Source organism: Eschscholzia californica, unplaced genomic scaffold (assembly GCF_041429995.1).
Source record: "Eschscholzia californica isolate CP2 unplaced genomic scaffold, dmEscCali1.0.p SCAF_5, whole genome shotgun sequence".
Classification (NCBI taxonomy): Eukaryota; Viridiplantae; Streptophyta; class Magnoliopsida; order Ranunculales; family Papaveraceae; genus Eschscholzia; species Eschscholzia californica.
The window spans coordinates 7217700-7244402 of NW_028238472.1; the positions used below are offsets into that span (position 1 = coordinate 7217700).

General features: G+C 34.8%; 3 protein-coding genes across 3 annotated transcripts; all 3 read right to left on the reverse strand.

Annotated features, from left to right (window-relative positions):
* Positions 1-1266: 1266 nt before the first annotated feature.
* On the reverse strand, positions 1267-2775 carry LOC147536684 (glucan endo-1,3-beta-glucosidase-like). Its single transcript, XM_086641845.1, has 2 exons — positions 2654-2775; positions 1267-2425 (listed from the first exon to the last, which is right to left on the reverse strand). The coding sequence occupies exons 1-2, from the start codon at positions 2721-2723 to the stop codon at positions 1485-1487; spliced, it is 1011 nt and encodes a 336-aa protein (XP_086497971.1). The 5' UTR covers positions 2724-2775; the 3' UTR covers positions 1267-1484.
* Positions 2776-4379: 1604 nt separating this feature from the next.
* On the reverse strand, positions 4380-5991 carry LOC147536685 (putative glucan endo-1,3-beta-glucosidase GVI). The gene is made up of 2 exons (XM_086641855.1): positions 5887-5991; positions 4380-5620 (listed from the first exon to the last, which is right to left on the reverse strand). Exons 1-2 carry the CDS (start codon positions 5954-5956, stop codon positions 4671-4673), a joined length of 1020 nt encoding a protein of 339 aa, XP_086497981.1. The 5' UTR covers positions 5957-5991; the 3' UTR covers positions 4380-4670.
* A 6811-nt stretch (positions 5992-12802) lies between these two features.
* Positions 12803-14304, reverse strand: LOC147536686 (glucan endo-1,3-beta-glucosidase-like). Its single transcript, XM_086644522.1, has 2 exons — positions 14169-14304; positions 12803-13980 (listed from the first exon to the last, which is right to left on the reverse strand). The coding sequence occupies exons 1-2, from the start codon at positions 14236-14238 to the stop codon at positions 13034-13036; spliced, it is 1017 nt and encodes a 338-aa protein (XP_086500648.1). The 5' UTR covers positions 14239-14304; the 3' UTR covers positions 12803-13033.
* Between the last annotated feature and the right edge of the window lie 12399 nt (positions 14305-26703).

Sequence of the window (26703 nt, forward strand, 5' to 3'; positions counted from 1 at the left end):
TTATAAACTTCAATTCATCTAACAGAAATCCCTACAAACTTCAATTCATCTATCGTAAGCCCTATAAAATTTGATTTATCTACCCTAAACCCTATAAAATTCAATTTATCGAAGTTTTGCCCTTTTCGATATGTTAGAGTCCATCTACAAGTTTTTTCCTTTTCGACAAAAGTAAGTTGATGCGTCTTGTTGAATACTATCCGTCAGATTTCAGTAGTCTAGACACTGTGCTACTTAGTTCTCAGCTTGATTGTTACATTTATGATATGAGGCAGAATGATGATTTCTCAAATTAGGTTGGATTTGAGCTCTTGTTAGAACTTTGGTGGAAACTGAGACAGATGAAGTATATCATTTAGTTTATTTGCTTATCACTTTAACACTAACTTTGACGATTGCAACTGCCTTCGTGGTCGAATGATAGTTTATAGTCTTTATTGAAAAATAAGTTTTTTGTGAAATTGACAATCCGTGGCCTCCATGTTTCCAAAAAACAAAAAATTATTTAAGTATATAAAATCCGCACCCCCTAAATGAAAATCATGGATCGGTCCCTGACCGCAGGTTTACATTCCATGGGGTTCGGCCGGCCAGGCTCTGCAATCTTAGGACCGCTAAGATTATCAGGTGGACTTGGGCTATAAGAGAATAAAACTTGGTGTCCTAAACCACATATTCTACGGGTTTCTAGCATTCGCCTCAGGTAAATTCAAGACACCAAATGATACATACTACGTCACCAGAGTTGGACACTCCTAAGCCCAATGAGGCACAAGTTAAGTATGGATTGTGGAGTTAAAAATTTATAAAGAAATCAATGCGAACTCTCTAAACACGTAAAATAAGTGTTTCTTTTTCTACCTTGAGACATTTAGAATATTACTACATTTGTTAAAATCGAAGAAATCTCTCACTCACTTTTGATTTAGAGTGTAGTTATTTTCCTTGCGTAAATATGTGTAATGTAGTTTTTTTAATTAGCAAGTGGGTATCGTCAGACAAATTTGGCGGACCAGGTTCAGACTGGATGTCGGATACCACTTCAAATTCAAGTCGGTCAGGTCGAAACCGTCACTGGATTGTAGGTGTCAATGGACTCTAACTTAGATGTCCATGACGGATTTCTGGTTTTCAGATTTTTTTTTCCCAACCATAGACTCAATGTCTTGAAATGTCTATACCATGTTTTGTCTATTAACTTAATGTCGTGAAATATCTACCAGACATTTTATATATAGACTCAATATCTTAAAATGTTCTGTAATATTTTGAAATGTTTGAAAATCTCTTGATAAATGTCTATAACCATTACATCCGTAAATGTCCACCAATATTTCTATCTACTACCTTTCTTTAGTTACGGAATAATAAAAACAAACTTACGTTAACTAGTTCACTTATGATATAACATACATATTTTTTTTTAATTGTAGCTATAATAAGTCATGTAGCAAGAAAAATGATCTCCATCATAATTCTTAAAACTAAGTAAAATTGATGGGATAGACTTCTGTCATATCAGGGTAAAACAAGCCAAAATGTTTCTCGGTCGCTTCTCTGTCTTTTAGATTCTCATTGAAAATGGCAAATATATAAGTTTCTATGCTCTTTCCCGGCCTCTTTGGGGTTCCATTTGTTCCTGAAACATGAGAAATCAAATTTTGGTTGTAAGTTCTTGCATTTGGAATGGTTGCAATATCCCCGTTTTCAGCTGATGGCCATCCGCTCTCAGTGACAACAATATCAACATTGGCCCCATCAACCTTTTCTAACGCAGAGTAGACTGCATCAGTTATAGCATCGAAGAGGTTCATATATTCGTGTCCGTCATCATTAACAACAACTTGAGTTGCCTTAAATAATGCATAATCCAAAGAAATTTCACTTGGATTATCTTTATAAGAAAAATAGGGGTAAACATTCACAAGAAGAGGACTTCTGTTAGCCACCAAAAATGCTACGATTGATCGCATTATGTCCTCGTTTGAGAATTTGCCATCTTTCGGAGGATTTGAAGTTGCGAGGACACCTGTTGCAATTGCAGTGGTGACAGGAATTTCAATTCCTGCCGACTTTAGTGCGGAGTTGATATTTTCCATAGCGGGAAGAATGTTAGACATGAATTCGGCAGGAATTTCATTTCCCACCCCAATATATCGAAATTTAACATCATTTTGATAAGGAACTATGTTCGTATTAACCCAATTTGAAGCTGATGATAAATCAGTACCAAGCCTGTGGAGATTGTCAGGAATACTAACTATAACTTCGATTCCTGAACCTCGTAATGCTGTTAGGATATCCGGATTTGGGTCAAAAATGCGGATGCGGTTTATATTTCTTGATTTTAAGAGGTTTATGACATCGTTAGGGGCCGGAAGGTTGTCACCTTGGGTTCCATAGTTTACACCAACATTTCCAGCTTCTGCAAGAAACACCCGAACATGATATAATTATTAACAATGAATACTGGTATATATAAGTGATAATTATTAATCAAATACTAATTTAATAAACCAATCTTTTTGAAAATAGTATTAACCCTATATTATGATAATGTATTCGCTACGGTTATAGCCAAAAAAAGGTATGTTTATACCGTTAGAAAAAAAACGAGAAAATATTGACAAACAAGTGTAGAATTAGAACATACCACCAAATATAATGCTCGAAACAACGAAAAGAGAAAGAAAATAAATTTTGCAAAAATAGATGGAATCCATGTTAATATTAGAGAAGGCCTTCTAATATTCTTGGTGAAGTGTTAATTGTGATATAAGATGAAAGTAGTACTCCTATTTATAAGGAGCAAATGAAACAAACAGGTCTCCTTTTTAGTCTTCTTTGGGAAAATATTTAGCTAGACTTCATTGCTTTACCCTACATAGGCAATTATATGGTGCAACTTTTCAAACAAAGAGACGAATAAGTCAAAGTCTTTGATCGAATAGACTTTCTTATCGTGTTGGAGGCTCAAATGACCTCGAATACAAGTGTATATGACATGAGGGGAATTGTTTGAAAGGTCCTAATAAATACCTATTTTATGGACAAGCACAACCATTTTTGATTCGATTTGTAAAAATAATATTTGTATAGGGAAAATCAACAGTCTCCAATCGTAAAATCATTCAGAAAAAACAAAAAGAGAAAAGAAAAACAAAAGGAAGAATCATTCTAAAGTTTGGTGGTTCTAGATATGGACAGGCGGAACTAGGAATTGAAGTAGGGACGAGTTTTCTTTTTGACAAAAGCTATGTTTGGTTAAATTAATATCAAATAGTTAACAATAATCCAAGACAAAATTCTCAATTTAATTCGTAATAATTTCAATTGATTTCATTTAAAATCAGACACCTACATGATTTGTGAAAAATATTATTACAGGCACACCTTTGTATGTGTGACTAGCACGTGCAGTAATTAGAGGTTAATGGTAGTTAGTAACAGATTAGGTTAAATGTTAGTTAATCTGTTACTAAACTGTTATCTCTCTTTTAAGTTCTATCTCTCTCTCTCTCTCTTTCTATACACTATAAATAGAAGAGATCTTGTAATAATCGATTATGATGAGATTTCAATAAAATACTTCTCATTTCTTTCACTTATTAATATTAGTGTTATTATTATTCTTCCTTTCTTTCTAAATTGCATTAAGTTTTTTTCGTTCCAGTTTCCCGATACTTCTTCCACTTAAATTTATACTATAGTAACTGATTATTTGTCTCCCAGCGAGGATAGTGCCTCTGTTTTAGCAGCTTTAGATGCTTATCGCGTCCATTCATCGGATAATCGGACTTCGAATTTCTACTCTCTGGTTCCATTCGGAGATGACTATGTTAAATGGACTCATGGCATGACCATGGCCTTAGTTACGAAGAATAAACAAGACTTTATCGATGGTTTTCTTCCAAAGGCCACAAATCCCACTTTCATTGCTTTGTAGACCCGTTGTGATGTTATGGTTTCCACTTGTATCTTAAATTTTGTTTGCCAGAAGACTTGTAAACGATGTCGTTCTGCGTTTTTGATTTAGAAGTTTCTTTAGGATCACAGTGCTCAGTATTCAAACAATTCTTGCATGTTTCAGATTGGGAAAAATATTTCTTCACTTCAACAAGATAAGAATCTTAATGGAGACTTAGCACATATGATTAATAGAAATTTCTTTTGCATTTCGTATAGGAGATGCTCTTATTAGACAGTTCTAATAACTCATAATTTCGGGAATTATCTCTTTATAGACGTCCCCGTTACGCCAACTGCCCCATCCCCTTTCATATTAGTATAGGCTTATGACTAAATGAGCTAGATGAATGTTCATCACGAGCTCAATGCATCGTCTTAGTCTAATATCTACGTTTGAAATAACAATATCATACTAAAAATCGATTATATGGATAAAAGTATATATTCGCGAACATAATCTTCATGATTACACATTCAGTACATGGTGGAATTTATTTTATTAGGGGAAAATTGTACAATTTCAAATACAAAGGGAGGTAAAATTGCACTCTCTTATTACAAGCTAGCAACAACTACACTCATTATTGGTGCACCTAATGCCATAATTTTTAAGCAATAGTATTTATCATCTATATGGTTCAGTCCTTTATTATTCAATTAAGTCCGGACCAGAGCATTGAGGGTTCGGATACTTAATGTGATCAAAGAAAAGTCACAGGGTACACTTCTTTCATATTAGGATAGTACAATCCGAAATGTTGTTCAGTTGGCTTACCCGACTTTTGATTTTCATTAAACAAGGCAAAAATATAAGTTTCTATACTTTTTCCTGGCCTTTTTGGAGTTCCATTTGTTCCTGCAACATGAGAAATCAAATTATTGACGTATGTTCGTGCATTAAGAGTTGTTGCAGCATCGCCGCCATCTCCATCTGACGGCCATCCACTCTCTGTGACAACGATATCAACACTGCTTCCACCGACTTTCTCTAAAGCTGAGTAAACCGTATCAGTAATTGCATCAAATAAATTACGGTATTCGAGATTATTGTCACGAACTACAACTTCGTTAGTTGTAAATGTTGCGTAGTCCAATTTATTATATTGCCGATTGCCAATATAAGAAAAGTATGGGTAAACATTTACTAGGAGTGGACTTCTATTTTCATTTAAGAATTGCACAATTGATCCCATTATTGAGGCAACTTCATTCTTAAAATCTCCCTTAGAGGGAGGAAAAGGAATTCCAATGACGTTAGTAGAAACTGCTGTACTAACGGGAATTGGAAGTCCCACGGCTTTTAGGGCTGCATTGATATTTTGCATAGCAGGAAATACAAATCCTTGTTCCTTCCCCGGAATTACTTCATTTCCAACCGCGATATATCGAAATTGAACATTATTGTAAGGAACGATATTAGTATTAATCCAGTCCTTAGCAGCCGCTGGATTTCCTAATCCTTGAAGATCTTCATTAGGGACGCCGACTACAACTCCAATTCCAGACCCACTCAAAGCATTAAGAGCGTCTCGATCTGGGTTGAAAAGGCGAACTTTGTCTATATTTTTGGATTTTAACAGAGATACAACTGCTTCAGAAGACGGCAGATCGTTACCAAATTTTCCATAGTTCACACCAACAATTCCCGCTTCTGCATGATAATAATAAATAGTTATAATCATAATAAAATAGCAAAACTATCAACTCTCATTACTATTGTTAACAAAACAACAACAACAACAACAACAACAATAATAATAATAATAATAATAATAATAATAATAAAGCAACGTGGGGCATTATAACACCGTCTCTTGTATTTATTGTTGAGCAAATATTTATTTTTGTTGTCACTATTATTTTTTTAACATTTCATCGAGTGTGAAAAATCTAAAACTTATGACATGATTTATTTACCAGAAAATATAAAGGATGAAGAAATGAAGAGAAGAGAGAAAACAATTCTGCAAGAAAATATGAATTCCATATTGTTATAAAAAAAATTTGTATTGTTATTGATGAAGTGGTAATTTGAACTAAACACTAACTTCTATTTATAAGGAAAAGATGAAATCTGGAAGACCATATTATTTGAGAGTAAAAGCCACGATATTCGTCAATCAATTTTTTCCACATTAATGAGTAAGAGAACAACAATATTGAAGTCAATATTTATATGACTTTTAGAACCACTTGTACACATGTATACCCCTATGGACGTTCATTTAGCTTGTCAAACGGGTTAAATTCCCACAATTAGGCAGTCAACATGTGACTAGATCATTTGTTGCCCCGTTTAATACATTTTTCCGTCTCTTATCGAACAATTGGGCTTAAAGGATTAACTTTGTCTTTTATTTTTAGACTTATCATTCACTTTTGTAAAAAAAAAGTTCTTCATGTTTTTTTTCTTTTCTCTTGTCTCCATTGAGAACATTCATCAATGACAGGCTTTAAAGGAAACAGACACCCATATACAGACAGACATGACTTTTCTAAGCAAGGAAAGAAAACCTTCTTAGGGGACCATCCGAAACAAAGTGACTGGGATGATTTCCTATATTTCTCCTTTGGAAAGAAGAGTATTCGACTCTCTTTTCTTTTGAAACAAAAAAAAGGAAGGGGTATTATAGTCTTACATGGCCTAGTGAATCCTAGGTCTGGGTCATCAAAATAAGATTAGAATCAAAAGCGGGCGGGCAAAACATCCCCGTGAGTCTCTCCGTGCCTGGCTCGCCTGATTGTCGAGTCTTCCTCTGGAGGCAACTCGACGTTGTTGTCACCTGCAACTGCAAGATACTACCTAAAAGTCGTGTCGTGCAAGGCGGTCGTTTGAAATAGATCTTAGTGTCTTAGACGACCTAGAAGGAGGCACTAGCGGGCTTATGAGATGTTGAAGGAGTAAAGGTCAGACCACCCGATAGATCCCTTAAGGAATTAGTTAATAACCAATTTAATGCTTCATATAAGAAGCCCAAGTGTCAGGACCTAGGCCCGTAATATCTAAATCTAGAGGAGCGCAGGGGCGTGAGATAGGGGGTGCAAGAGGTGTCGTCGCACCGGACCTCCCTCTCCCAAGGGCCCCCATCGTCCTAACTTGTAAAGACCAATGCGACCTATCCGTTGATGGACTCTACATATAGATTTGCATCCAATTTTGAACAACGGCTAGTGTGCAGCCTAACGGGTGTTCTTGTTAACTCGTGCGGCCAAAAGCATGTTTTTCTATGAGACAGTGCAAACTGGGTTCCGTCCCTCAAGTTGTTCTACTTTTTAGACGATTACAACTCACGAACATTAGTTAGTATGTAGCCTTATTTTTACGTTGAGAGAGGTCAGAAGTTTGATTACATCCAAGCAAATTTTTAAGTCAAATTGTTTGCCTATTGGGTTCCAAGCACAGTGATTTTAGTAGTTTCTTTGTCCTCATGATGTTAGAAGTTCAGTTCCTCCTCGAAACTCTTATTTTGTCATTTTTTTTCTTTGATTAAATAAAACTGCAAAACAACAAAGAGATTCGAACTTATATTTCCCACTCTAAATACGAGACTTAATTACCTGGCTTTACTAGAATAACCACCATGTTGTAGAATATTACTTGTCTGAAGAGAGGTGAAAATACCATAAATTTTGTAGAAATTTCACGTGTCATTTTTTTTATATTGTCATATTACGGCCTTGACTAAAACTTCTCACCGGGCCCCCAAAATCTCAGTCACGTCACTGGAGGAGCGCATGAGGAAATTTGAATATAAGTTTTTACTTCTTTCCTTCATTAACAGATTTCAGTGTGGGACTTTATTTGTCTTCTAAATATGAGTTTTGTAACTTTTAACTTTGTCTCACGATAAAGATGATACAAATGAGAAAGATTTTGAATATTATAATAGCCTCCAAGTGAAACTAAGCAAGCTGGTCAAAGTAGGTCTTGTAATCGGGTTGCTAATTTGTTAAAACTTGGTCGGATTGCTGGTCTTGTTATTTTACCCGAGCTCGCCCATTTTCTCCTTCCAGATCGGGCAACTGGTGCCCGCTTGCAACCCAAGATGCGGATAGGGGTGGGGATCGGTCTGGACGGGCAGTCCTCGTACAGACTTGCTTCCGGTCTGGACGGATCGGACGAAATAGACGAAACTCCACTTTGATCGTTCATACTGGCGGACTAAACGGCCGGACTATACGAAATTTTTCTCTCAGATTGTCCGCTCGTGTCCGGTTAACCTATCCGGCATGTCGGGCAACGGTCGGTTGGGCGTCGGGTTAGAAGGCCTAAACAAATGAAAACATTCAAAATTTACTCAAGTAACAAATTTACATATTTACAGTTATAAGAATACAACTTAATACAATACAAAAATTTCATCTACAATACGAAGATCCAGCAATGCTAAATCTCTATATGAATTAAAAATTACAATAGTTAATATTCAAATCGATAAATGCAGTAATGTTGTTGTATCCTGAAAAAACAAAAAAAGTCCAATAAGAACGATTTAAACAAAAAAAAACATAATAATAAGGATGATATAAATAAATAAAAACGAAATAATAATGATTTAAACAACAAAATCGGAAAGGGTAAGTGCTTACCGAGTTCAGATCTTAAGATAAGAAGAGGCATGGTCATGATCATCAGATCATATGATGTATCGACATGGTCATCGCAAAAAAAAACATAGAAGAATGTAAGATGAACATAAGAAAAACAGGGAAGTAAATAGAGATTCGAAGTTAAATTACAAATAAACAGAGAAGAGAATATAGGTTGAAAGTTAAAATACAAATAAATAGAGAAGATACTAGAGATTCGAAGAAATACAAATAAACAAAGAAGAAAAACTCTCACCGAGTTCAGATCCGAAGATGAGTAGATCGAACAAAAGGAAGAAGAAGATGAGTAGATCGAACAAAAAGAAGAAGAAGAAGATAAGTATATGTTACCGACTTGATCGAACAGTTGAAGCCTTGAAGGGTAAAGATCAGGGTGGAAGCCGAAAGGAAAGTCGGTCGAACTTGAAGGATGAAATAATTAAGAACAACGGAAAACTTGAAGACTAAAGATTAGGGATTTAGAGAAGAAGACTTTTCACTCTCGGCTCTAGATTTAGGGTTAGGAATTTGGGAATGAGAAGAGAAGAGGTCAGTCAGGAGATGAATAATATGATTTGGGTTTTCTTTTTTTTTTACTTAGTAGGGTCAGTAATCTTTCGGACTAGAGGAGGTTGTAAAACAGAACTGCCTATATGGACCGGTATCCGGACGGACGGGCCTTCTCTTAAGCGGACGGGCGCGGGCGGACCTCCGGGTAGACCCTCTTGTCTGTGACTGTCCGCTAGAGCCTTATCGGTCGGACAGGCCTTGCCCAATTCGGTCACGGGCGGTCGCGGTCTCTTTCAGACGCGGGCGGTCGCGAGCAAATCTGGGTTTCGGACCCAAATTCCCAACCCTAGATGCGACACCCGCAACGGGGTCGAGCTAGTGGGCTTTTTTCCCACACCTACTGTAGATATACTTTCATGCAATTTAATTGGTGTTGCATAAAAAAAAACATACATGCTCCTACATATAAACAATTGTTTGTGGCCAAAATAAACCAATAGTTTGTGTTTATTGTTTATTTTCACTCTTTAAAAATGACAAACTCATCAAATGCCTACTCGAGATGACTACCTTCCAACATAACAAATTTTTTTAGTTTTCTATTAATTTTCTTTTTTTGTTGAAACTTCTATTAGTTACTTTAACATCTCATATTTCATTTTCTATTCAAAAATGTTAAATATACAAAATATTTCGATCTTATTTGTGACATGCTGATTTATTGAGATTAAAAAACTAACAAGAGAAAAACATTATTCATATTGACTCAAAATAATTATATATATGTGTGTTCTTGTCCAAATTTATCTATCCTTAACCACTTTATTTTTTTGTTTGTTGAAAAGCTAGAAATATTATTAATATATCAGAGTTTTATTACAATACAAATAGAAAATCAAAATTGGTGCATCGTTCTAAATTTTGTTGTCTGCTGGAGTGTTCTGCCATTGGCTTAACCACTTTATTTTTTTATTTTTTTTTGTTGAAGAGCTTAACCACTTTATTAGGTCTATGAAACATTTGCCAGATTAAACTTACTCTGCCAATTTCAACAAAAAAATAAAACTTACTCTGCCCTATTGATGGACTGTTTCCTAACCACTTGATCATGCATGGCTAAATTTTTAGTTGCTAGCTTTTTGAGCTCACCCATTAGCTCTTCTATTTATTTCATTTCCTTACTTCATACTATTTTTATTTCTTGAATTAAGGACCACCATCAATAAGACCCTTAAAAGAGAATTTAAAATATCTTTGAGATGGTGGTTCCGTTGGGCCCCGTTTGAGTTATAATTTTATCAAATTCTCTTGAAACCTATAACACTTAAATGTAAAAAGAAGATATGATAGAAGGTAACAATGGGGAGGGAAAAGTTGATGCTGTGAGTCTGGAGAAGAGAGACAAAGATGAAGAAGCATTTGATGATGATGAGAAGAGAGTGAATGAGGTAAGTATAATTTCTCGTTAAAAAATAGTTTGACCTTACGTGCAAAAAATTACCTGGTTTCTGGCAAAATCAGCAAGAGAAACACCAGCTAGTAATTGAAAAGGAATATCCTAAACCAACAATACTACTTGACCTGATAAAAAGTAGTATGAATAGACCGACAAGACAAATTGTGCACATGACATCATCAATTTGACTTATTTGAACCATGCAGACCAATTCCATCGGGCTAAATAGCATTTTTCGTCTTAAATATACAATTTACGTGTGGATGCATGTTCAAATTACCTTTATGGCCTTCAAGTGTTTTAAGAGTAGAGTTGGGGGCTAAAAGGTGAAGTAGTGATTGGTGAGGAGTAACAGGTGAGGTTTACAAAGGTGAGTCTCAAATGAGGGTTATGTTTGTGTTGGGTTAGAAACAGTTAGATTTGAGGGCACCCTAGAAGAAAGTTCACACTGGTCCAAGGTAGGTAGGCACCCCCAAGCCCCAGACCCCTACGTAGGCTCACCGCTGCTCCAAAAAAGAAAAGAATGGTGGTAAAAACATCCCCCATGGTTGGCACAAAAAAAATCACTAAAAAAGAATCTTCACCAAATTATTTGGTGCTTTCAAATTTTTGAACCCAAACACAAAATTCTAAAAGTCCTACTAAATCACGATTCATCACAACAAATTTCATTTTTGTCATTATGATACTTATTTATTTAAATAAAATAAGATAACAATTAATTTATTAAAATAGTAATTAGAATTATAAGACTTAAATTATAAATTAAAACCATTACGACATTTTATTGATTTATGGGACCAAACAAAAATATTTCATGAAGACAAAGTACAAGCATTAAAATGAGTAAAAGGACTAAAAAGAAAAAAAAAAACTTAAAAAAAATTTATTATAAATTAAAAACGATGACCACCATAACAGAAACACCATGGTCTGGCACTGTTCATGGCACTGGAGATCTTTGGTAATCTCCAATGCCATTGGGTTGGGTTGGCACTGGATTTCTATTGCAGTTGAGGATGCTCTAACACTGAATTTTAACTGACTAAATACTTCTTGTTAAGATAACAAGTCCTTGAACTACATTTTCTTTTTTCAGAAAAGATGATATAATTGGGCAGAGAACATCTACATGGATCATCTTCTTTTGCATCTTTGACGTAATTATCTATACATTTGAAATAATGATTTATAATATGATTCTTTAAAAATGAGAAGACTATCAAGCAGTGGCGAGGCCAGGATTTTTTTGATGTGGGGGCACATTTAAGTCAAAGGAAATAACAAACTCGTGCGCTATAAGAAATGACTTTTATAAAATTTTACCTATCATCACGATTTTCTTCTAAATTCTTGTCTTTGTTATTTTCTTATAAATTACTACGAAACGTCTTGAGTTGTGACGATTATTAATCCATAATTCTTCGCTTAAAACGTCTCCTTATGATTTTTTTCGGAACCAAACATATATAATAGGATTAGTTTATGAAGAATTTATTGAAAATAAAAGGTTTATTATATCGCCTACCTTTAACTAATAATCGATTGTTATTGTTGATATCTTTTTCGTGGATCGAAAAATTGAAACATATTGAAAATACCAACTATAAGCCTATTCAAAATTAATAATAAGTTAAAATTGTTTTGAAGTTAATCTAGAAGAAACTAATCACTAAAATATTTTAAGAATTTGAGAAAAATACAGAGAACTTAGTTTTGAATTAAACAAATTGAAGATATTATGAATCTCAATTTAATTTAAATAAGATAAGAATTTTTGTCTTGACTAAAGTTGTTTCGGCAAATTTTATGACGGTTTCGCAAAAAATTGTAGGATGGTGGATGAAAATTTATTTTGAGTAAAATTGAGACAATAGGGATTTAAATTAACCGTGGGATACTGGGATGTTTGAGTGGATGTTAAATTCTTTTTTTTTTCATAAAAGTGGTGGTAGTTGGTAGTACTTGGTACTCTCCGTTAATTGACCGTCATAAGTGGGCAAGCATTAGTGATTAAGTCATTAATTAAGTTGGGTGGGTTCTTATTAATGATGGGCTGGACTGTTGGATTATTGATAGGGTGGGTTATTAATAACGGGCTGGTAAATTAAATGGTTAATTTGAGACAATTACAGGATGTACTAAAAGCACCTCTTTATAGAAGCACCTCCTAATAAACTAAAGAACTCACATATGGGCCTGTGGGGGCACGCGCCCCCACAGGCCCCTATGTGGGCTCGCCCCTGCTATCAAGGTAAAAAAAAAAAAGAGAGACTATGACAAACATAACTTTCATCATTATTCATTTAAGTGCAAAAAATACATAATCTGTAGCACAAGGATGATTTTTATTAAAAATTGCACCTCTTATTACAAGGAAGCAATCACCACACCCGTTATTGAGACCACCTAGTGGTATTATTTTTTTTACGTGTAGTAGTACTTATCTATACTAGACGTATATTTTATTTATTATTATTTAGATTGGCAACCACATCACGTGGTCAGTTAACGGAAAGTCACTGGGTACACTTCTCTCGTATCGGGGTAAAACAATCCAAAATGTTGTTCACTTGCATCACCTGTCTTTTGGTTTTCGTTAAACAAAGCAAAAATATAGGTTTCTATACTTCTTCCGGGCCTTTTTGGAGTTCCACTTGTTCCCGCAACGTGGGAAATCAAGTTATTGACATAAGTTCTTGCATTTGGAATTGTTGCTGCATCACCATTTTTATCGGAGGGCCATCCGCTCTCAGTGATAACAATATCCACACCGCCTCCACCAACCGTCTCTAAAGCTGAGAATACTGAATCGGTAATCGCATCAAACAAGTTACTGTATTCAAGGTTTCCGTCACGGACGACAACTCTGTTAGCCGTAAATGTTGCATAATCCAAGCCAATATTTTGTCGATTATTAATATAGGCAAAGTATGGGTAAACATTTACAAGGAGAGGACTTCTATTAGCTGCTAAGAATTGCACAATTGATCTCATTGTTGAGGCAACATCACTTCTGAAATTCCCCTTAGAGGGAGGAAAATTAGTTCCGATGACTTCAGTAGAAACGGATGTACTAACGGGAATTCTAAGTCCCACGGCTTTAAGGGCTGCATCAATGTTTTGCATAGCGGGAAATACAAATCCCCCTAGATTTCCCGGGATTACTTCATTTCCCACGGAAATAAATCGAAATTGAACATTATTGTAAGGAACAACATTAGCATTGACCCAGTTCCTTGCCGCCGTTGGATCTCCTAGTCTTTGAAGATCTGGGTTAGGGACTTGGAGTACGACTCCGATGCCTGAACCTCTTAGAGCATTTAGAGCGTCTGAATCTGGGCTAAAAAGACGAATTTTGTCTATATTTCTTGATCTTAATAAAGAGACGACTGCGCCAGGGGATGGCAGGTTATTACCTAATCTTCCGTAGTTTACACCAACAACTCCAGCGTCTGCATGAAACAAGCAAACACACCGTAAATTAATAGTTTATAATTATTACTAATGTAAGTGACACAATTGTATTTTTTTCAATTGAAATATGATATGGCCCTTGTAGTTCAAAAATAAAAAAGAAAATCATGCGTCCGCTCTCTTTTTATTTGTTCAAGATAGAAAATATTATAACATATCTACTTACCAGCAAATATAATGGAGGAAGTAATGAAGAGGAGAGAGAAAGCAATTCTGCAAGAAAATATGGAATCCATATTGTGGTGGAAAACCTTTCAATTTTATTGATGAATTTATGATTTTGAACTTAAAGAAGAACTACTATTTATAAGGAAAAAATGAAGTCAAGAAGACTACCTTAGGTCTTTCTGGAGTGAAGAAAATCAATAGATCTGGCCTACTTCCACATTGTTATTAGTTAGGAAGGAAAGAAACACAAAATTAAGTCAATATTGTACATGATGTTTCTTGACATGGCATTAGATTTTAAATCAATATTTGTTTATAGTATTGAAATTCAAGTAAGATGTCTTATGTAAATATAATTTGAAAGACATTAGGGAACAAGAAATTTCAGGCAGACTATACCGAAATCTATTATGACTTCCTAAGATGAAAAGTAAATACGAATCATTAGAATTTCCAATTATGGGAAGTCACATCAAATTTCTACCTACTGTATGCTTGGAATTTCTTATTCTCTAGTATTACTAATAAAATTTAGTAACACGTGATTTTAAATTTCTGATTATTTGATAATCCGAGATAACTTGAAATAGCTTACACGATAATTTTACGTAGTTTAGTCGAAGATCCCCTTTATAGTATCGACTTACATCCACGGAGAAACCAATAATGGATTTATTGATAGTCACTAAAATTGTGGGTTCGATTCATTACATTGGTTAGACGTAATTGAATGAATAAAACTATAGACCTAACTCGTACTTACATAGTGAATTACAGTTTCCAAGTTTTTTAACATTCTTAGTTAATCAAAGAAAGAAGAACATATGTATCTAATATAAATATCTTAAATATATGAAACTCAATCTTCTGGATCTTCAGATATCTATGAATATCATCAAATACCTGTAGACTTTTCTTTGATTGTCGAATCTCGTCTCCTGATATGTGAAGTGATATATACGAATCTCGATACCCTTGAAAGCGAAACAGAAAACTTTTGAAGTGTTTGACTAAAAGAGGAAAGATGAAAATACGTAAACAAAAAAAAAAAGAAAAAAAAAAGAAAAAAAAAGAAAAAAAAAGAAAGAAAAGAAAATAACATGCCTTGCTTAGAATGAAATCAGCTTTGGTTCTCTAAAAAAGTGGTTAGTCGTGAAACGAATGACTCCCATTCTTCTTCTTCAGGCAACTTGTTAATTAGTCTGGATGAAGATGATTGAAACAATGGTTAAGTCATAATGATTTTAATTTAGAAAATAATTGGAAAATTGTGTGGAAAAGACCTAGACATTATATACTTGAATGCTAGATAAAGCCACGATGTCGATCGACATTGTTTTTTTCCATTCGGCCAACATATTTTGAAGCTACAAAAATCAAATGTACAATTTCATGTTAAGTTTGCAGTCATCCAAACTCAAAACCATTTGGCAATGAGTGGAGATGACCTAGACATTATATTCTTGATTGCTAGATAGACCTTCTTCCATGTGGGACTATTCTCACACGCCCCCTCACGTGTGGCGTGTAGCCTAACACGTATTTTCGGGTGACGTGAAGCACGTGTGGCTTTTAAGTCTATCACGTACGTGTAACCCTAGCACTGATATCATATTAAGTTTGTAGTCATCCAACTCAAAATCAATTGGCAATGAGTGGAGTTGACCTAGACATCATATTCTTGATTGTTAGATAAACCTTCTCCCATGTGCCATGTGGTTTTATTCTCACACAAAACACAGATTTCAAGATAAACAAACCAAAAAATCATTAGAGTTGCGTGAAGCAAACATGTCAATCGTTGCTTCAGTGGAGAAAAACAAAACCAAGACTAAACTTAATATAACATAATGAAACTAAATGGAGAAGATTAATGAATATAAGAGAACAAAATCAGATTAACGAATATAAGAGTACAAAATCAAAACCGAAGTTAGATGTTTCAAAATTTAATGTTGGTTCATTGGAACCATACAAACCCATACCAAGAACTTCGTATATTTGTGTAGGAGGAACAAGAAGGGAGAAAAAGAAAGAAAATATTTTGAAATAGGACAAATTTTAATAGGAAGAAACCTACAAAAAATTACAGGGTAGTGGGATATTTACATAAAGGTAAATAAGATTTTTGAAAAAAAAAATGTGATTATAATGAACAAATATACAATAATCTATTTTTTTTTTTGTTTTTGGTTGGAAAAATCTAATTTGGATCTTTATTTGAGATTTAAATTTGACCCTGGATCGTTTTAGGATCTTTAAAGAAAAAAGAATTGTTTTAGGATATTATTTTGAACTTAAAACCAATAACTTACACAGTTTAGTATTAGTCATTTGTCTTCATCATTAACTCAGAGTGAAGAAAGAGAAAGCTTGACTAGATAAGAGGATGTAAGACAAAACTCGTAAATGAAATAAAGTCATGGTCTTCAAAATGAGGACATGTTCATGCATTCAAATTCCGTTGCCCCCTATCCCACGCTATTTTGTTGCCGATGGCTAAAGTTTGGCTAGTTAATTAATAATAAGACAATTTTCAACAAAAATTTCATAGTACAATTTTTTTTGTTTTTCAATTTTGTTTTTGTTGAAAGAACAAAATTTCATACAATTAATACCACAACTTGAATTTCACGGATATATATCCTTATGATAAAAAATTCATGTAAAATATCACGTGCATTGAACAAAACTATGTTGATTCAAAAATTTGTAAAGCCATCACCTACGTAATAAAATACTACACCTATAAACTGTTCCTTTTGAAAGCGAAGCATAGTTCGGCCGAAAATCACTAAGAATGGTGGATAGGAATCACAAAATCTGCCCCGAAATCGTCTTATTTACTATATGTGTATAATATTATGCATACTATTCATATACAAGTTTATTGTATGGTTGTCCTATCGTGATAATCTAGAGATATCAGAGTCTCTTACTCTCCCTTTAACAAAAAAAAAGAGTCTCTTACTCTCTTACCAGATATTAGATGATATTTGTTATTATAATTTTTATATTAAATCTAAATGTTATAAAAATGAAGAATTGTCTGTTTTAACCTTAATGTATTTACACATTAGCATTTCATACTAATTCGTAATAAGTTCGTTAGTTTAGGTAAAAGAGAATTGCGGTTTACGAATGCTATGTCAAAAATATTAATTGTAAATATTTAAGAATTATGAAGGTGAATGAAATTAGTTGTATCATGGAGTTTGGGTGTTCTATGATTAGTGAAGGAAGAGATGAGTGAAGATAAAGAAGAGTCGTAACGGAAGTCATAAAAAGATTTTGTATTTATCAATTGTTTAAGATTTTCTTCTTAGTTAAAATTATATTGGTAATTACACTATTAGGAGAAGGATAGAAATGTCCTTTTTAACACTTACAAAGTAAGTGCAGAAAAATAAGCTCCAATTTGGAGTTTACTATTTTGCACTTACTTTGGCACCACTTAGAAGTGATTTTCACTTGTTAAGTGAAAAAACAAACGACCTAAAATTGTCGGCTCGCACTTAATAAGTGAAAATCACTTAATAAGTGCAAAAATCAAACACCTCTAAGAGCATCTCCAATGGGACACTCTAACAAACACTCTAAAAGTCCTAGTTGTCAAGGGTCAATAAAGATTCTCTTTCCTAAATGTCAATATAGAGACACTCTAGTTGTTGTTGGTCTCCAATGGAGATCTCTAAAGTGTCTATACTTAATACACATGTCTTTCTTCAATTCAATAGATAAAAAGTAGTTGAAAAGCAAGATTTTCTATTGGTTGAAAATTAAAAGTAACACTTAGAGAGTCTCAAGTAGACACTCTCATTTTAGAGTTTCACTCTCTAGACACTCTATAATAAATGTGTCCACCTCATATTAGAGTGTCTAATAAAGTGTTCCATTGGAGATGATTTTTTAACAAAAACTCCAAAAAATCTATGTGACACTCTAAGTGTTAGAGTTTGAGTGCCTGATAGACCCAAAATTAGGTCTATTCCCGCAAGTATACGGGGTCAAGTTATAGTATTTCTAATGAGTCGAGTATCGTCCCAAGAGACAAGCTATTTTATCTAATCTCGAATTAAACCCCCCTTTCAAACTTTTGATTTGATTTGGAAACTACTATGACAAAAAGAAAGCAATACTAATAGATTAATAAGAATTAAATCAAGATGAGAAGAAGAATCTAGGGTTTTCGATTTCACCACATAGATGGACTACTTAAAACATGCATTAATTAACAAATCCCTTTTCTCATGTATAACTCAAAATCTAACATAATAAACTATTTAGATTTCGGAATATATTCTTTAATAACACAATTCAAAATCAAGAATGTATGATTGACTACCACATAAAACTAATTTCCTACACTATCATTCAAGATCTAAAAGGCATATCACATCTAATAAATCAATAAAAGCATGAAATATCTAATTATAATACATGAATGATAATAAGGTTATAGAATCAACATGAAATGACAATCAATAGGCATTGAAGCTCAAAATAAGGATTCATTGATTTATAACATATCTCAAAATAAGCCCAAATATGGGTTTCCTCTACACCCTAGATACAAAATTTAGCTACTCATAGAATCTAAAATAATATTCATTGAATTCATAAAATAAATGAAATTACAAAAGATTAATGGAAAGAAATCACCAAGAATGTTCCCAATCCATATTCCCATGTATCTCCATTTTGATGTCCAATTTAAGCTCCAAGTATCTCAAGAATATTGCTCAAAACTCCAAGTAATAGCTTATTAGAAGATAAAAGAAGAGAAATTTAGAAGAGAGATAGAAGAAGAAGAGATTTTAGAGAAGAAGGTATGGAGAAATTAGAAGGTTAGAAGAAGAAATTAGAAGGAGAAAGTAGATTTAGAGGAAAGATGAAGGTGGTAGAGAAAAGAATGGTGGCTAGGGTTTTTAGTTGAGAAGAGGTAGAGAGAAGAGGAGGCTAAGAGAAGAAGAGAGAGAGGCTAAGGAGGAGAAGAAGTGGCTTAGAAATTAGATAAGGAAGCCTTTTGAGAGGGTTGTTGAAGTCTCCTTGTTAATGAGGGAGCAAGAGGTATTAAATAAGAGGTATTAAATAGGACACAAACCCTAGTATGGATGAAAGTTGGTTAAAGTTTCTCAAATCAAAGGCTAATTTATAAATAGGAAATCTTTGAACCGTTAGATTAAAGCATCTCGGGTCTGGACGGTCATAAGTGGAATAGTTGAGGGCAAAAGTGGAAATTCAATAAACCCTAATAAATGTCCTAAATCAGTCACTGGCGGCTGAGAAAAGAAGGGGAAGGCAGCAGCTAGAGTGTACCAGGAGACAAAATAGCTATGTTGCATAAGAGACAATAACCGTCGGATGATAAAGGCACAGATCTAAACGGTTATAGGTGCGGGACTATGGAAACTTTGATGCACTGCGATACATGGAATCGGATCAATATCAAGCCTACTTTGCTGAAACCGTTTGTAACATAACTAAGTTACACCCTCCTCCGTTTTGCGCCACGTGTCCCATTATAACAAATGCGTACCCGAGAGTGTACCGAATGCTAACCCCAACTTTGACTTCACATAATTCTCTCGTCCGGACTCCGAATTGACTTCCGTTTTCTCCTACGGGCTCGTCTTGGACTCTATTTTTTACCCATGCAATGAACTTGTCCAAATTACCAAAATGTCCTTGACTCCAAATGACCAAAATACCCTTCATGCATCTTTTCCTCGTTTTTAACCGTTTTTCGCCCTAACTCTCCAAAAGACACCTAATCAAGAAAACCAACCATTTTATTATAATAAAGACTCGAAACGAACTAACTCGACTAAATTAAACGACTCAGATGGGACATTTTCATGACCCATCAAACATCCCCAAACTTAGATTTTGCTAGTCCTCGAGCAAAACAAAATAAAAGAAAAACCTAACTCACTTCCGGAGGAATCCCGGTTGCATTTATCATATGCAACAAGTCGTTAAACCCCTAGGTTGCCCTAGTGGACGAGTGTTGTCTCGTGAGGGTTTCCAGAGAATGTACCCACAAAATTCAAAAACATTTCTAAAATACAATAGGGTCCAAAAGCACTCAAAGTCAACTAAGACGGACTAAAAATGTTTATCTCCTAGAAAATTTTAGCAAGCTAATAGGAATCAGTCAAAGTTAACAACACTATACAGACGTTAAAGATCTCTTCACTAATAATCTAGACTCAAAGTGTACGTGACTAGCCACAATGAGAATCACTTCAGTTCCAAGCAGACAGACCCTTGATCCCTATCTTAATACATTTCGCCTCGACTTTGGCCTCACATACGCTCTAAAAGATGAATCACTCAGAAATGGTTCGCTCGTATGTGCGAGTGTGATCACTAAACTTGAACTCAACACATAAAAAGGGTGAGGACAACATTTTAGAACGAATGATCTACGAAAAGGAATATAACCACTAAATGGAATGGGGAAGCTCACTTACCCTTCTCACCCACTCTACCTTATAATAATGCTTCCTAAAGGTCAACGGATACAAGTGATGAGATGGATGGTGATGAGATCCCGAGAATGTCGACGCCTTCAATGCTAGAGAACTTTAAGCAACTTCCATACTTAGCTTTTTGCTTCGAACACTTATTTTACATAACAAACTAAAGTTCACATGAACTTTCTACACAAACTTTCTTTTTTTTTTTTAGAGATTTTTCTCTTCACTTTTCAATTTTTTTTTTTTTTTTCTTTTTTTTTTTCAAACACACTATTAAACACAACTATAAACCATGCAATCAATGCAATACCAACACTAGTATTCTCAACAATCAACTTTTCCATTTTTCGCACTTTGCTTTCACATTCTTCTTCCTTTACTTTTCATGCCTTCATTCTCGGGAGTCATATGATGAATGGATGGTGGAGTATCCGTCTTCCTAAAGTTGACACTATTATCGGGTTTCATGGACTACAAGAGTAAGGTTTATTCGCTATCCTGATGTCACTCCTAGTGGCTATGGAAGTTGAGCACACGAGATCAAATGAGCTCTTTTTACAAATTTGCGAGGTTGAGTAGCTCTTCACTCTACTCGGAATCAGCGCAGAAGAGTACACTCAAAGGTAATAGAAAGGCTCAGAAATCTCACAAGGGTTAAGTCTCCACTAATGATTAATCTAGTTCTCTCAGAACCGTCTACCCTTCACTTCCATAATACTCACATGGCTAGCACACAGACGACCTCAAGACTCGAAATTCATGAAGAAACCTTTAACAACCGGATAGTACGGTCAACTCGACTCTATAACTATTAACAAGCCAAAAACAACCATTAGACTCACATTTTCGGTCCAAAATTGAAAAATTTTTGAACCCTCTCGAATTTTCGAAATGAAGGACTTAGCAAAAAGTTCTTCCCTATCCCCAAACTTAAACCGAACATTGTCCTCAATGTTCTAAAGACTATGCCAAAATAAAAAGATGAGAGGGAAGATATTACCATACTCCACTGTCCTATATCAGAAGCATGGGTTGCCTCCCAAGAAGCACTAAGTTTATCGTCTTCAGCCAGACGATGATGAAAGAAAAAGGAAAGAAAAGTTACTGTAAACCTACTGGATTAAGGGTTGATGACTCCCCATACAATAATAATCGGAAGATTTGAGGGTCAACCCAAAAGATGAAGTATCCAGGAAGGTTCAGTCTCACGTCCATGGAATGATATGGCAGTTTAAGTGAGACTTCCAATGTGAATGATTTATCCCCAAACTTAGATGAAGCAACAATCATTAAGTTTGGCGATAAACTAAAGTTGAAAGACATTGGATAAAACGGATCCTCATAAACATGACAAATGGATTGAGAGACCATGGTAGAGTTCACAAGCGATTGCAACAGGGTAACTTGAACTTCCGAGGGACATGGTGCATAACTATTTAAGAAATTGGACTCATCTAGATCAACACTCAAACTAGGAGGTTCTAAAATGACCTCATTGGCTCGTTGTAAAATCACCTCCAAGTTAGGTACTAGCTCATTTGAGTCTGACTTAGGTAAAGACTCTGAAAAACTTTCTAAAATTTCTCTTATTATGATGTCATCGGTGTCCTTAAAGAATTCTAAGGTTTCACCTAAGTCAAATGAGTCATCACTCTCTTTAGACATTTCAACTAGCCAAAGTTCATCAGCTTCATCTTTAATAAGACATCTAGTTTGATCCAAAATATTATCATTAAGATGAGTAGAAGGTTTAGACTCGGGAGACAGAACAGACTCAGCTTTTGGATCTTCTAAAAGTGGCTCAAGAGTTTCCTCAGCAATGGACTCATATGATGATAGTGGCGACTCAATAGTTGGCAAAATACTACGCTCAGAAACTAAAAATGGATTAGGATCAAACAAAGTATTCGCCTCATTTATACTACCATCCTCATCATCATAAGACTCATGATATTGTGTATTGTACTCCATCTTATCAAAGGACTCATCTTCTATGATGTTGGGTTTCTTATTAAGGGGCAACTCTAGATTTCTATCAATTCTTTCATTTAGAGCTAATCTTTCAGCTCGTAGCTCTTGACCTTTCTGCTCAAGCTCTATATTTAACCTTACAAGACGACTATAAAGTTCGTCTAATGAAGATGATGAAGAGTCATTAGTTTGAATGTTATCCCATTGAGGTGGTTGGGACATGTTTGGATCATAAAACTCTTCATTATATTGACTGTAGGATGAACTATTGACATGTGCATAGTGTGACTCATAACCTCCTTGAGGTTGACAATACTCCCTATAATTATCACCATAGACATTATCCCTCGGATTTTCAAAATAATTTTGATAGTTAAAACGTTGATAATTATTGGTATTTTGTAACTGAGGGACACAACCTTGTTGAGGTTGATGATGATTCCAATAGTTATCGACGTTATGACCATCATTACGGGACTGGTCAAAATTATCTAGAGTAGCGTTAGTCGCCTCAAGTCTAGACATGCTCCGTAAAAGTATCTCTTGTGTTCTTAACAATGATTGTTCCTTCCGTCTCTCTTCCAATTCGTCCTCATAGAAGAATCCTTCCATTTTTTTTTTTTTTTTTTTAAAGAGTAACGAAACTACGAAGATCCTAAGGAAAACACACACACAAGCAAGCTGACTCAACCAAGCAACCTAGACACAATCTAGACGACTGAGTAGTCTTTTTCACCTAAAAATTGATCTAGACAGCTTCTATTTCTTTCCAAAGCTTGAACTATGATTCTTATAAGGAGTTACTCCGTCACAGTACAACGATCAAGAATTGTGTTCTTGGATCGTTCCCTCTTCTTGGGAAAACTCCAAATACTAATCAAGTTCGAGATATGTCAAGAGTGTCCTATAAGCTCGTTACCCTTTGGCCAATGTCTAAATCGATTTTTAATTTTAAGTGAGGCTTGGGATCGGCGATGTTGTTACCTAGATGGGCAAGAGACCGGTGATGAAATCCGACTCCTATCTTGTAATGGGTTAATGCCCTTACTAATATGATAGTTAAACTAACGGTTCGACAATCAATTAGCAAGCAAAAACATCACAAGTACCCACTTACAGGAGATTCGTGGGTGATCTAGAAGTTACCTCCCGTTCAAGACGGGCGACGACCTTTGTAGACGACCCGGGCCACTCTTCCCGCAAGTGTGCGAACCCGAGGCTTCTTAGTTTCGGTTACAAATTAAATGCCCTCTAATTTAGGGTCAAAACAATAAAGGCCTTATTACAAAACAACAAAAATAAAGAAATACAAAAAAAAGATTATAACACTCTCTCACCAAAATAAAAATAAAGTAAAAATAACTAAAAAGGGTCTTCTTGATGTCCTCTTCCTTGATGCTCCCTCCTTTGTGAATCTACAAAAAGAAAGGAAAAACAAGTCAAAGTAATCAAAATAGACAAAAATAAAAATAAAAACCAATTCAAGATTGAAAATAAAATTAAACTTATCCCCGGCAGCGGCGCCAAAAACTTGATAGACCCAAAATTAGGTCTATTCCCGCAAGTATACGGGGTCAAGTTATAGTATTTCTAATGAGTCGAGTATCGTCCCAAGAGACAAGCTATTTTATCTAATCTCGAATTAAATCCCCCTTTCAAACTTTTGATTTGATTTGGAAACTACTATGACAAAAAGAAAGCAATACTAATAGATTAATAAGAATTAAATCAAGATGAGAAGAAGAATCTAGGGTTTTCGATTTCACCACATAGATGGACTACTTAAAACATGCATTAATTAACAAATCCCTTTTCTCATGTATAACTCAAAATCTAACATAATAAACTATTTAGATTTCGGAATATATTCTTTAATAACACAATTCAAAATCAAGAATGTATGATTGACTACCACATAAAACTAATTTCCTACACTATCATTCAAGATCTAAAAGGCATATCACATCTAATAAATCAATAAAAGCATGAAATATCTAATTATAATACATGAATGATAATAAGGTTATAGAATCAACATGAAATGACAATCAATAGGCATTGAAGCTCAAAATAAGGATTCATTGATTTATAACATATCTCAAAATAAGCCCAAATATGGGTTTCCTCTACACCCTAGATACAAAATTTAGCTACTCATAGAATCTAAAATAATATTCATTGAATTCATAAAATAAATGAAATTACAAAAGATTAATGGAAAGAAATCACCAAGAATGTTCCCAATCCATATTCCCATGTATCTCCATTTTGATGTCCAATTTAAGCTCCAAGCATCTCAAGAATATTGCTCAAAACTCCAAGTAATAGCTTATTAGAAGATAAAAGAAGAGAAATTTAGAAGAGAGATAGAAGAAGAAGAGATTTTAGAGAAGAAGGTATGGAGAAATTAGAAGGTTAGAAGAAGAAATTAGAAGGAGAAAGTAGATTTAGAGGAAAGATGAAGGTGGTAGAGAAAAGAATGGTGGCTAGGGTTTTTAGTTGAGAAGAGGTAGAGAGAAGAAGAGGCTAAGAGAAGAAGAGAGAGAGGCTAAGGAGGAGAAGAAGTGGCTTAGAAATTAGATAAGGAAGCCTTTTGAGAGGGTTGTTGAAGTCTCCTTGTTAATGAGGGAGCAAGAGGTATTAAATAAGAGGTATTAAATAGGACACAAACCCTAGTATGGATGAAAGTTGGTTAAAGTTTCTCAAATCAAAGGCTAATTTATAAATAGGAAATCTTTGAACCGTTAGATTAAAGCATCTCGGGTCTGGACGGTCATAAGTGGAATAGTTGAGGGCAAAAGTGGAAATTCAATAAACCCTAATAAATGTCCTAAATCAGTCACTGGCGGCTGAGAAAAGAAGGGGAAGGCAGCAGCTAGAGTGTACCAGGAGAATAAATAGCTATGTTGCATAAGAGACAATAACCGTCGGATGATAAAGGCACAGATCTAAACGGTTATAGGTGCATGACTATGGAAACTTTGATGAACCGCGATACATGGAATCGGATCAATATCAAGCCTACTTTGCTGAAACCGTTTGTAACATAACTAAGTTACACCCTCCTCCGTTTTGCGCCACGTGTCCCATTATAACAAATGCGTACCCGAGAGTGTACCGAATGCTAACCCCAACTTTGACTTCACATAATTCTCTCGTCCGGACTCCGAATTGACTTCCGTTTTCTCCTACGGGCTCGTCTTGGACTCTATTTTTTACCCATGCAATGAACTTGTCCAAATTACCAAAATGTCCTTGACTCCAAATGACCAAAATACCCTTCATGCATCTTTTCCTCGTTTTTAACCGTTTTTCGCCCTAACTCTCCAAAAGACACCTAATCAAGAAAACCAACCATTTTATTATAATAAAGACTCGAAACGAACTAACTCGACTAAATTAAACGACTCAGATGGGACATTTTCATGACCCATCAAACAATCTATGTGACACTCTAAGTGTTAGAGTTTGAGTGCCCCATTGGAGATGCTCTAAGTCTCAAATTTTTTTATTCAATACTTGAGGGTTTGCTGGGCCAAGTCAATAAGTTTATTGTGTTTCAGTAAGAGACTTGTTTCCACTGCAAAGGAGTTGGGAGCTTTAGAACTTACCCTTTTGGGATACGTGGGCTTAGTTCATACAATGGGCCCTAAACCCTGAAAAGTTGGCCTCTTTACACTCGAAACCTTATCTAATTTTTTTTTTTTTTATCAAAACCATACTTTCATGAGTGAGTGAACATCACAAAGTACATGGTAGAATTCTTATTCCTCTCATCAGAAAACTTCATGAGAATTACATACATTCAAATGTAAAGTGCATCATGAAGGGAAAAGAATTGACTAGACACAGACACAAAGATCCTATAGATCGAGAATTAAAGACTCTAAAGGTCGACCAAAAGATCCTATAGATCGAGAATTAAAGACCCTAAAGGTCGACAAAAAGAAAATTACAACAATAATATGAAACTAATAAAAGTGAAATCTTGATAGTTCTTTTCACTCGACTTGTAATTTCATCTTCAATCGTCTTGAATTGTTCATCGCAGAATTCGGCGATATTGAATCTTCTTTTCTC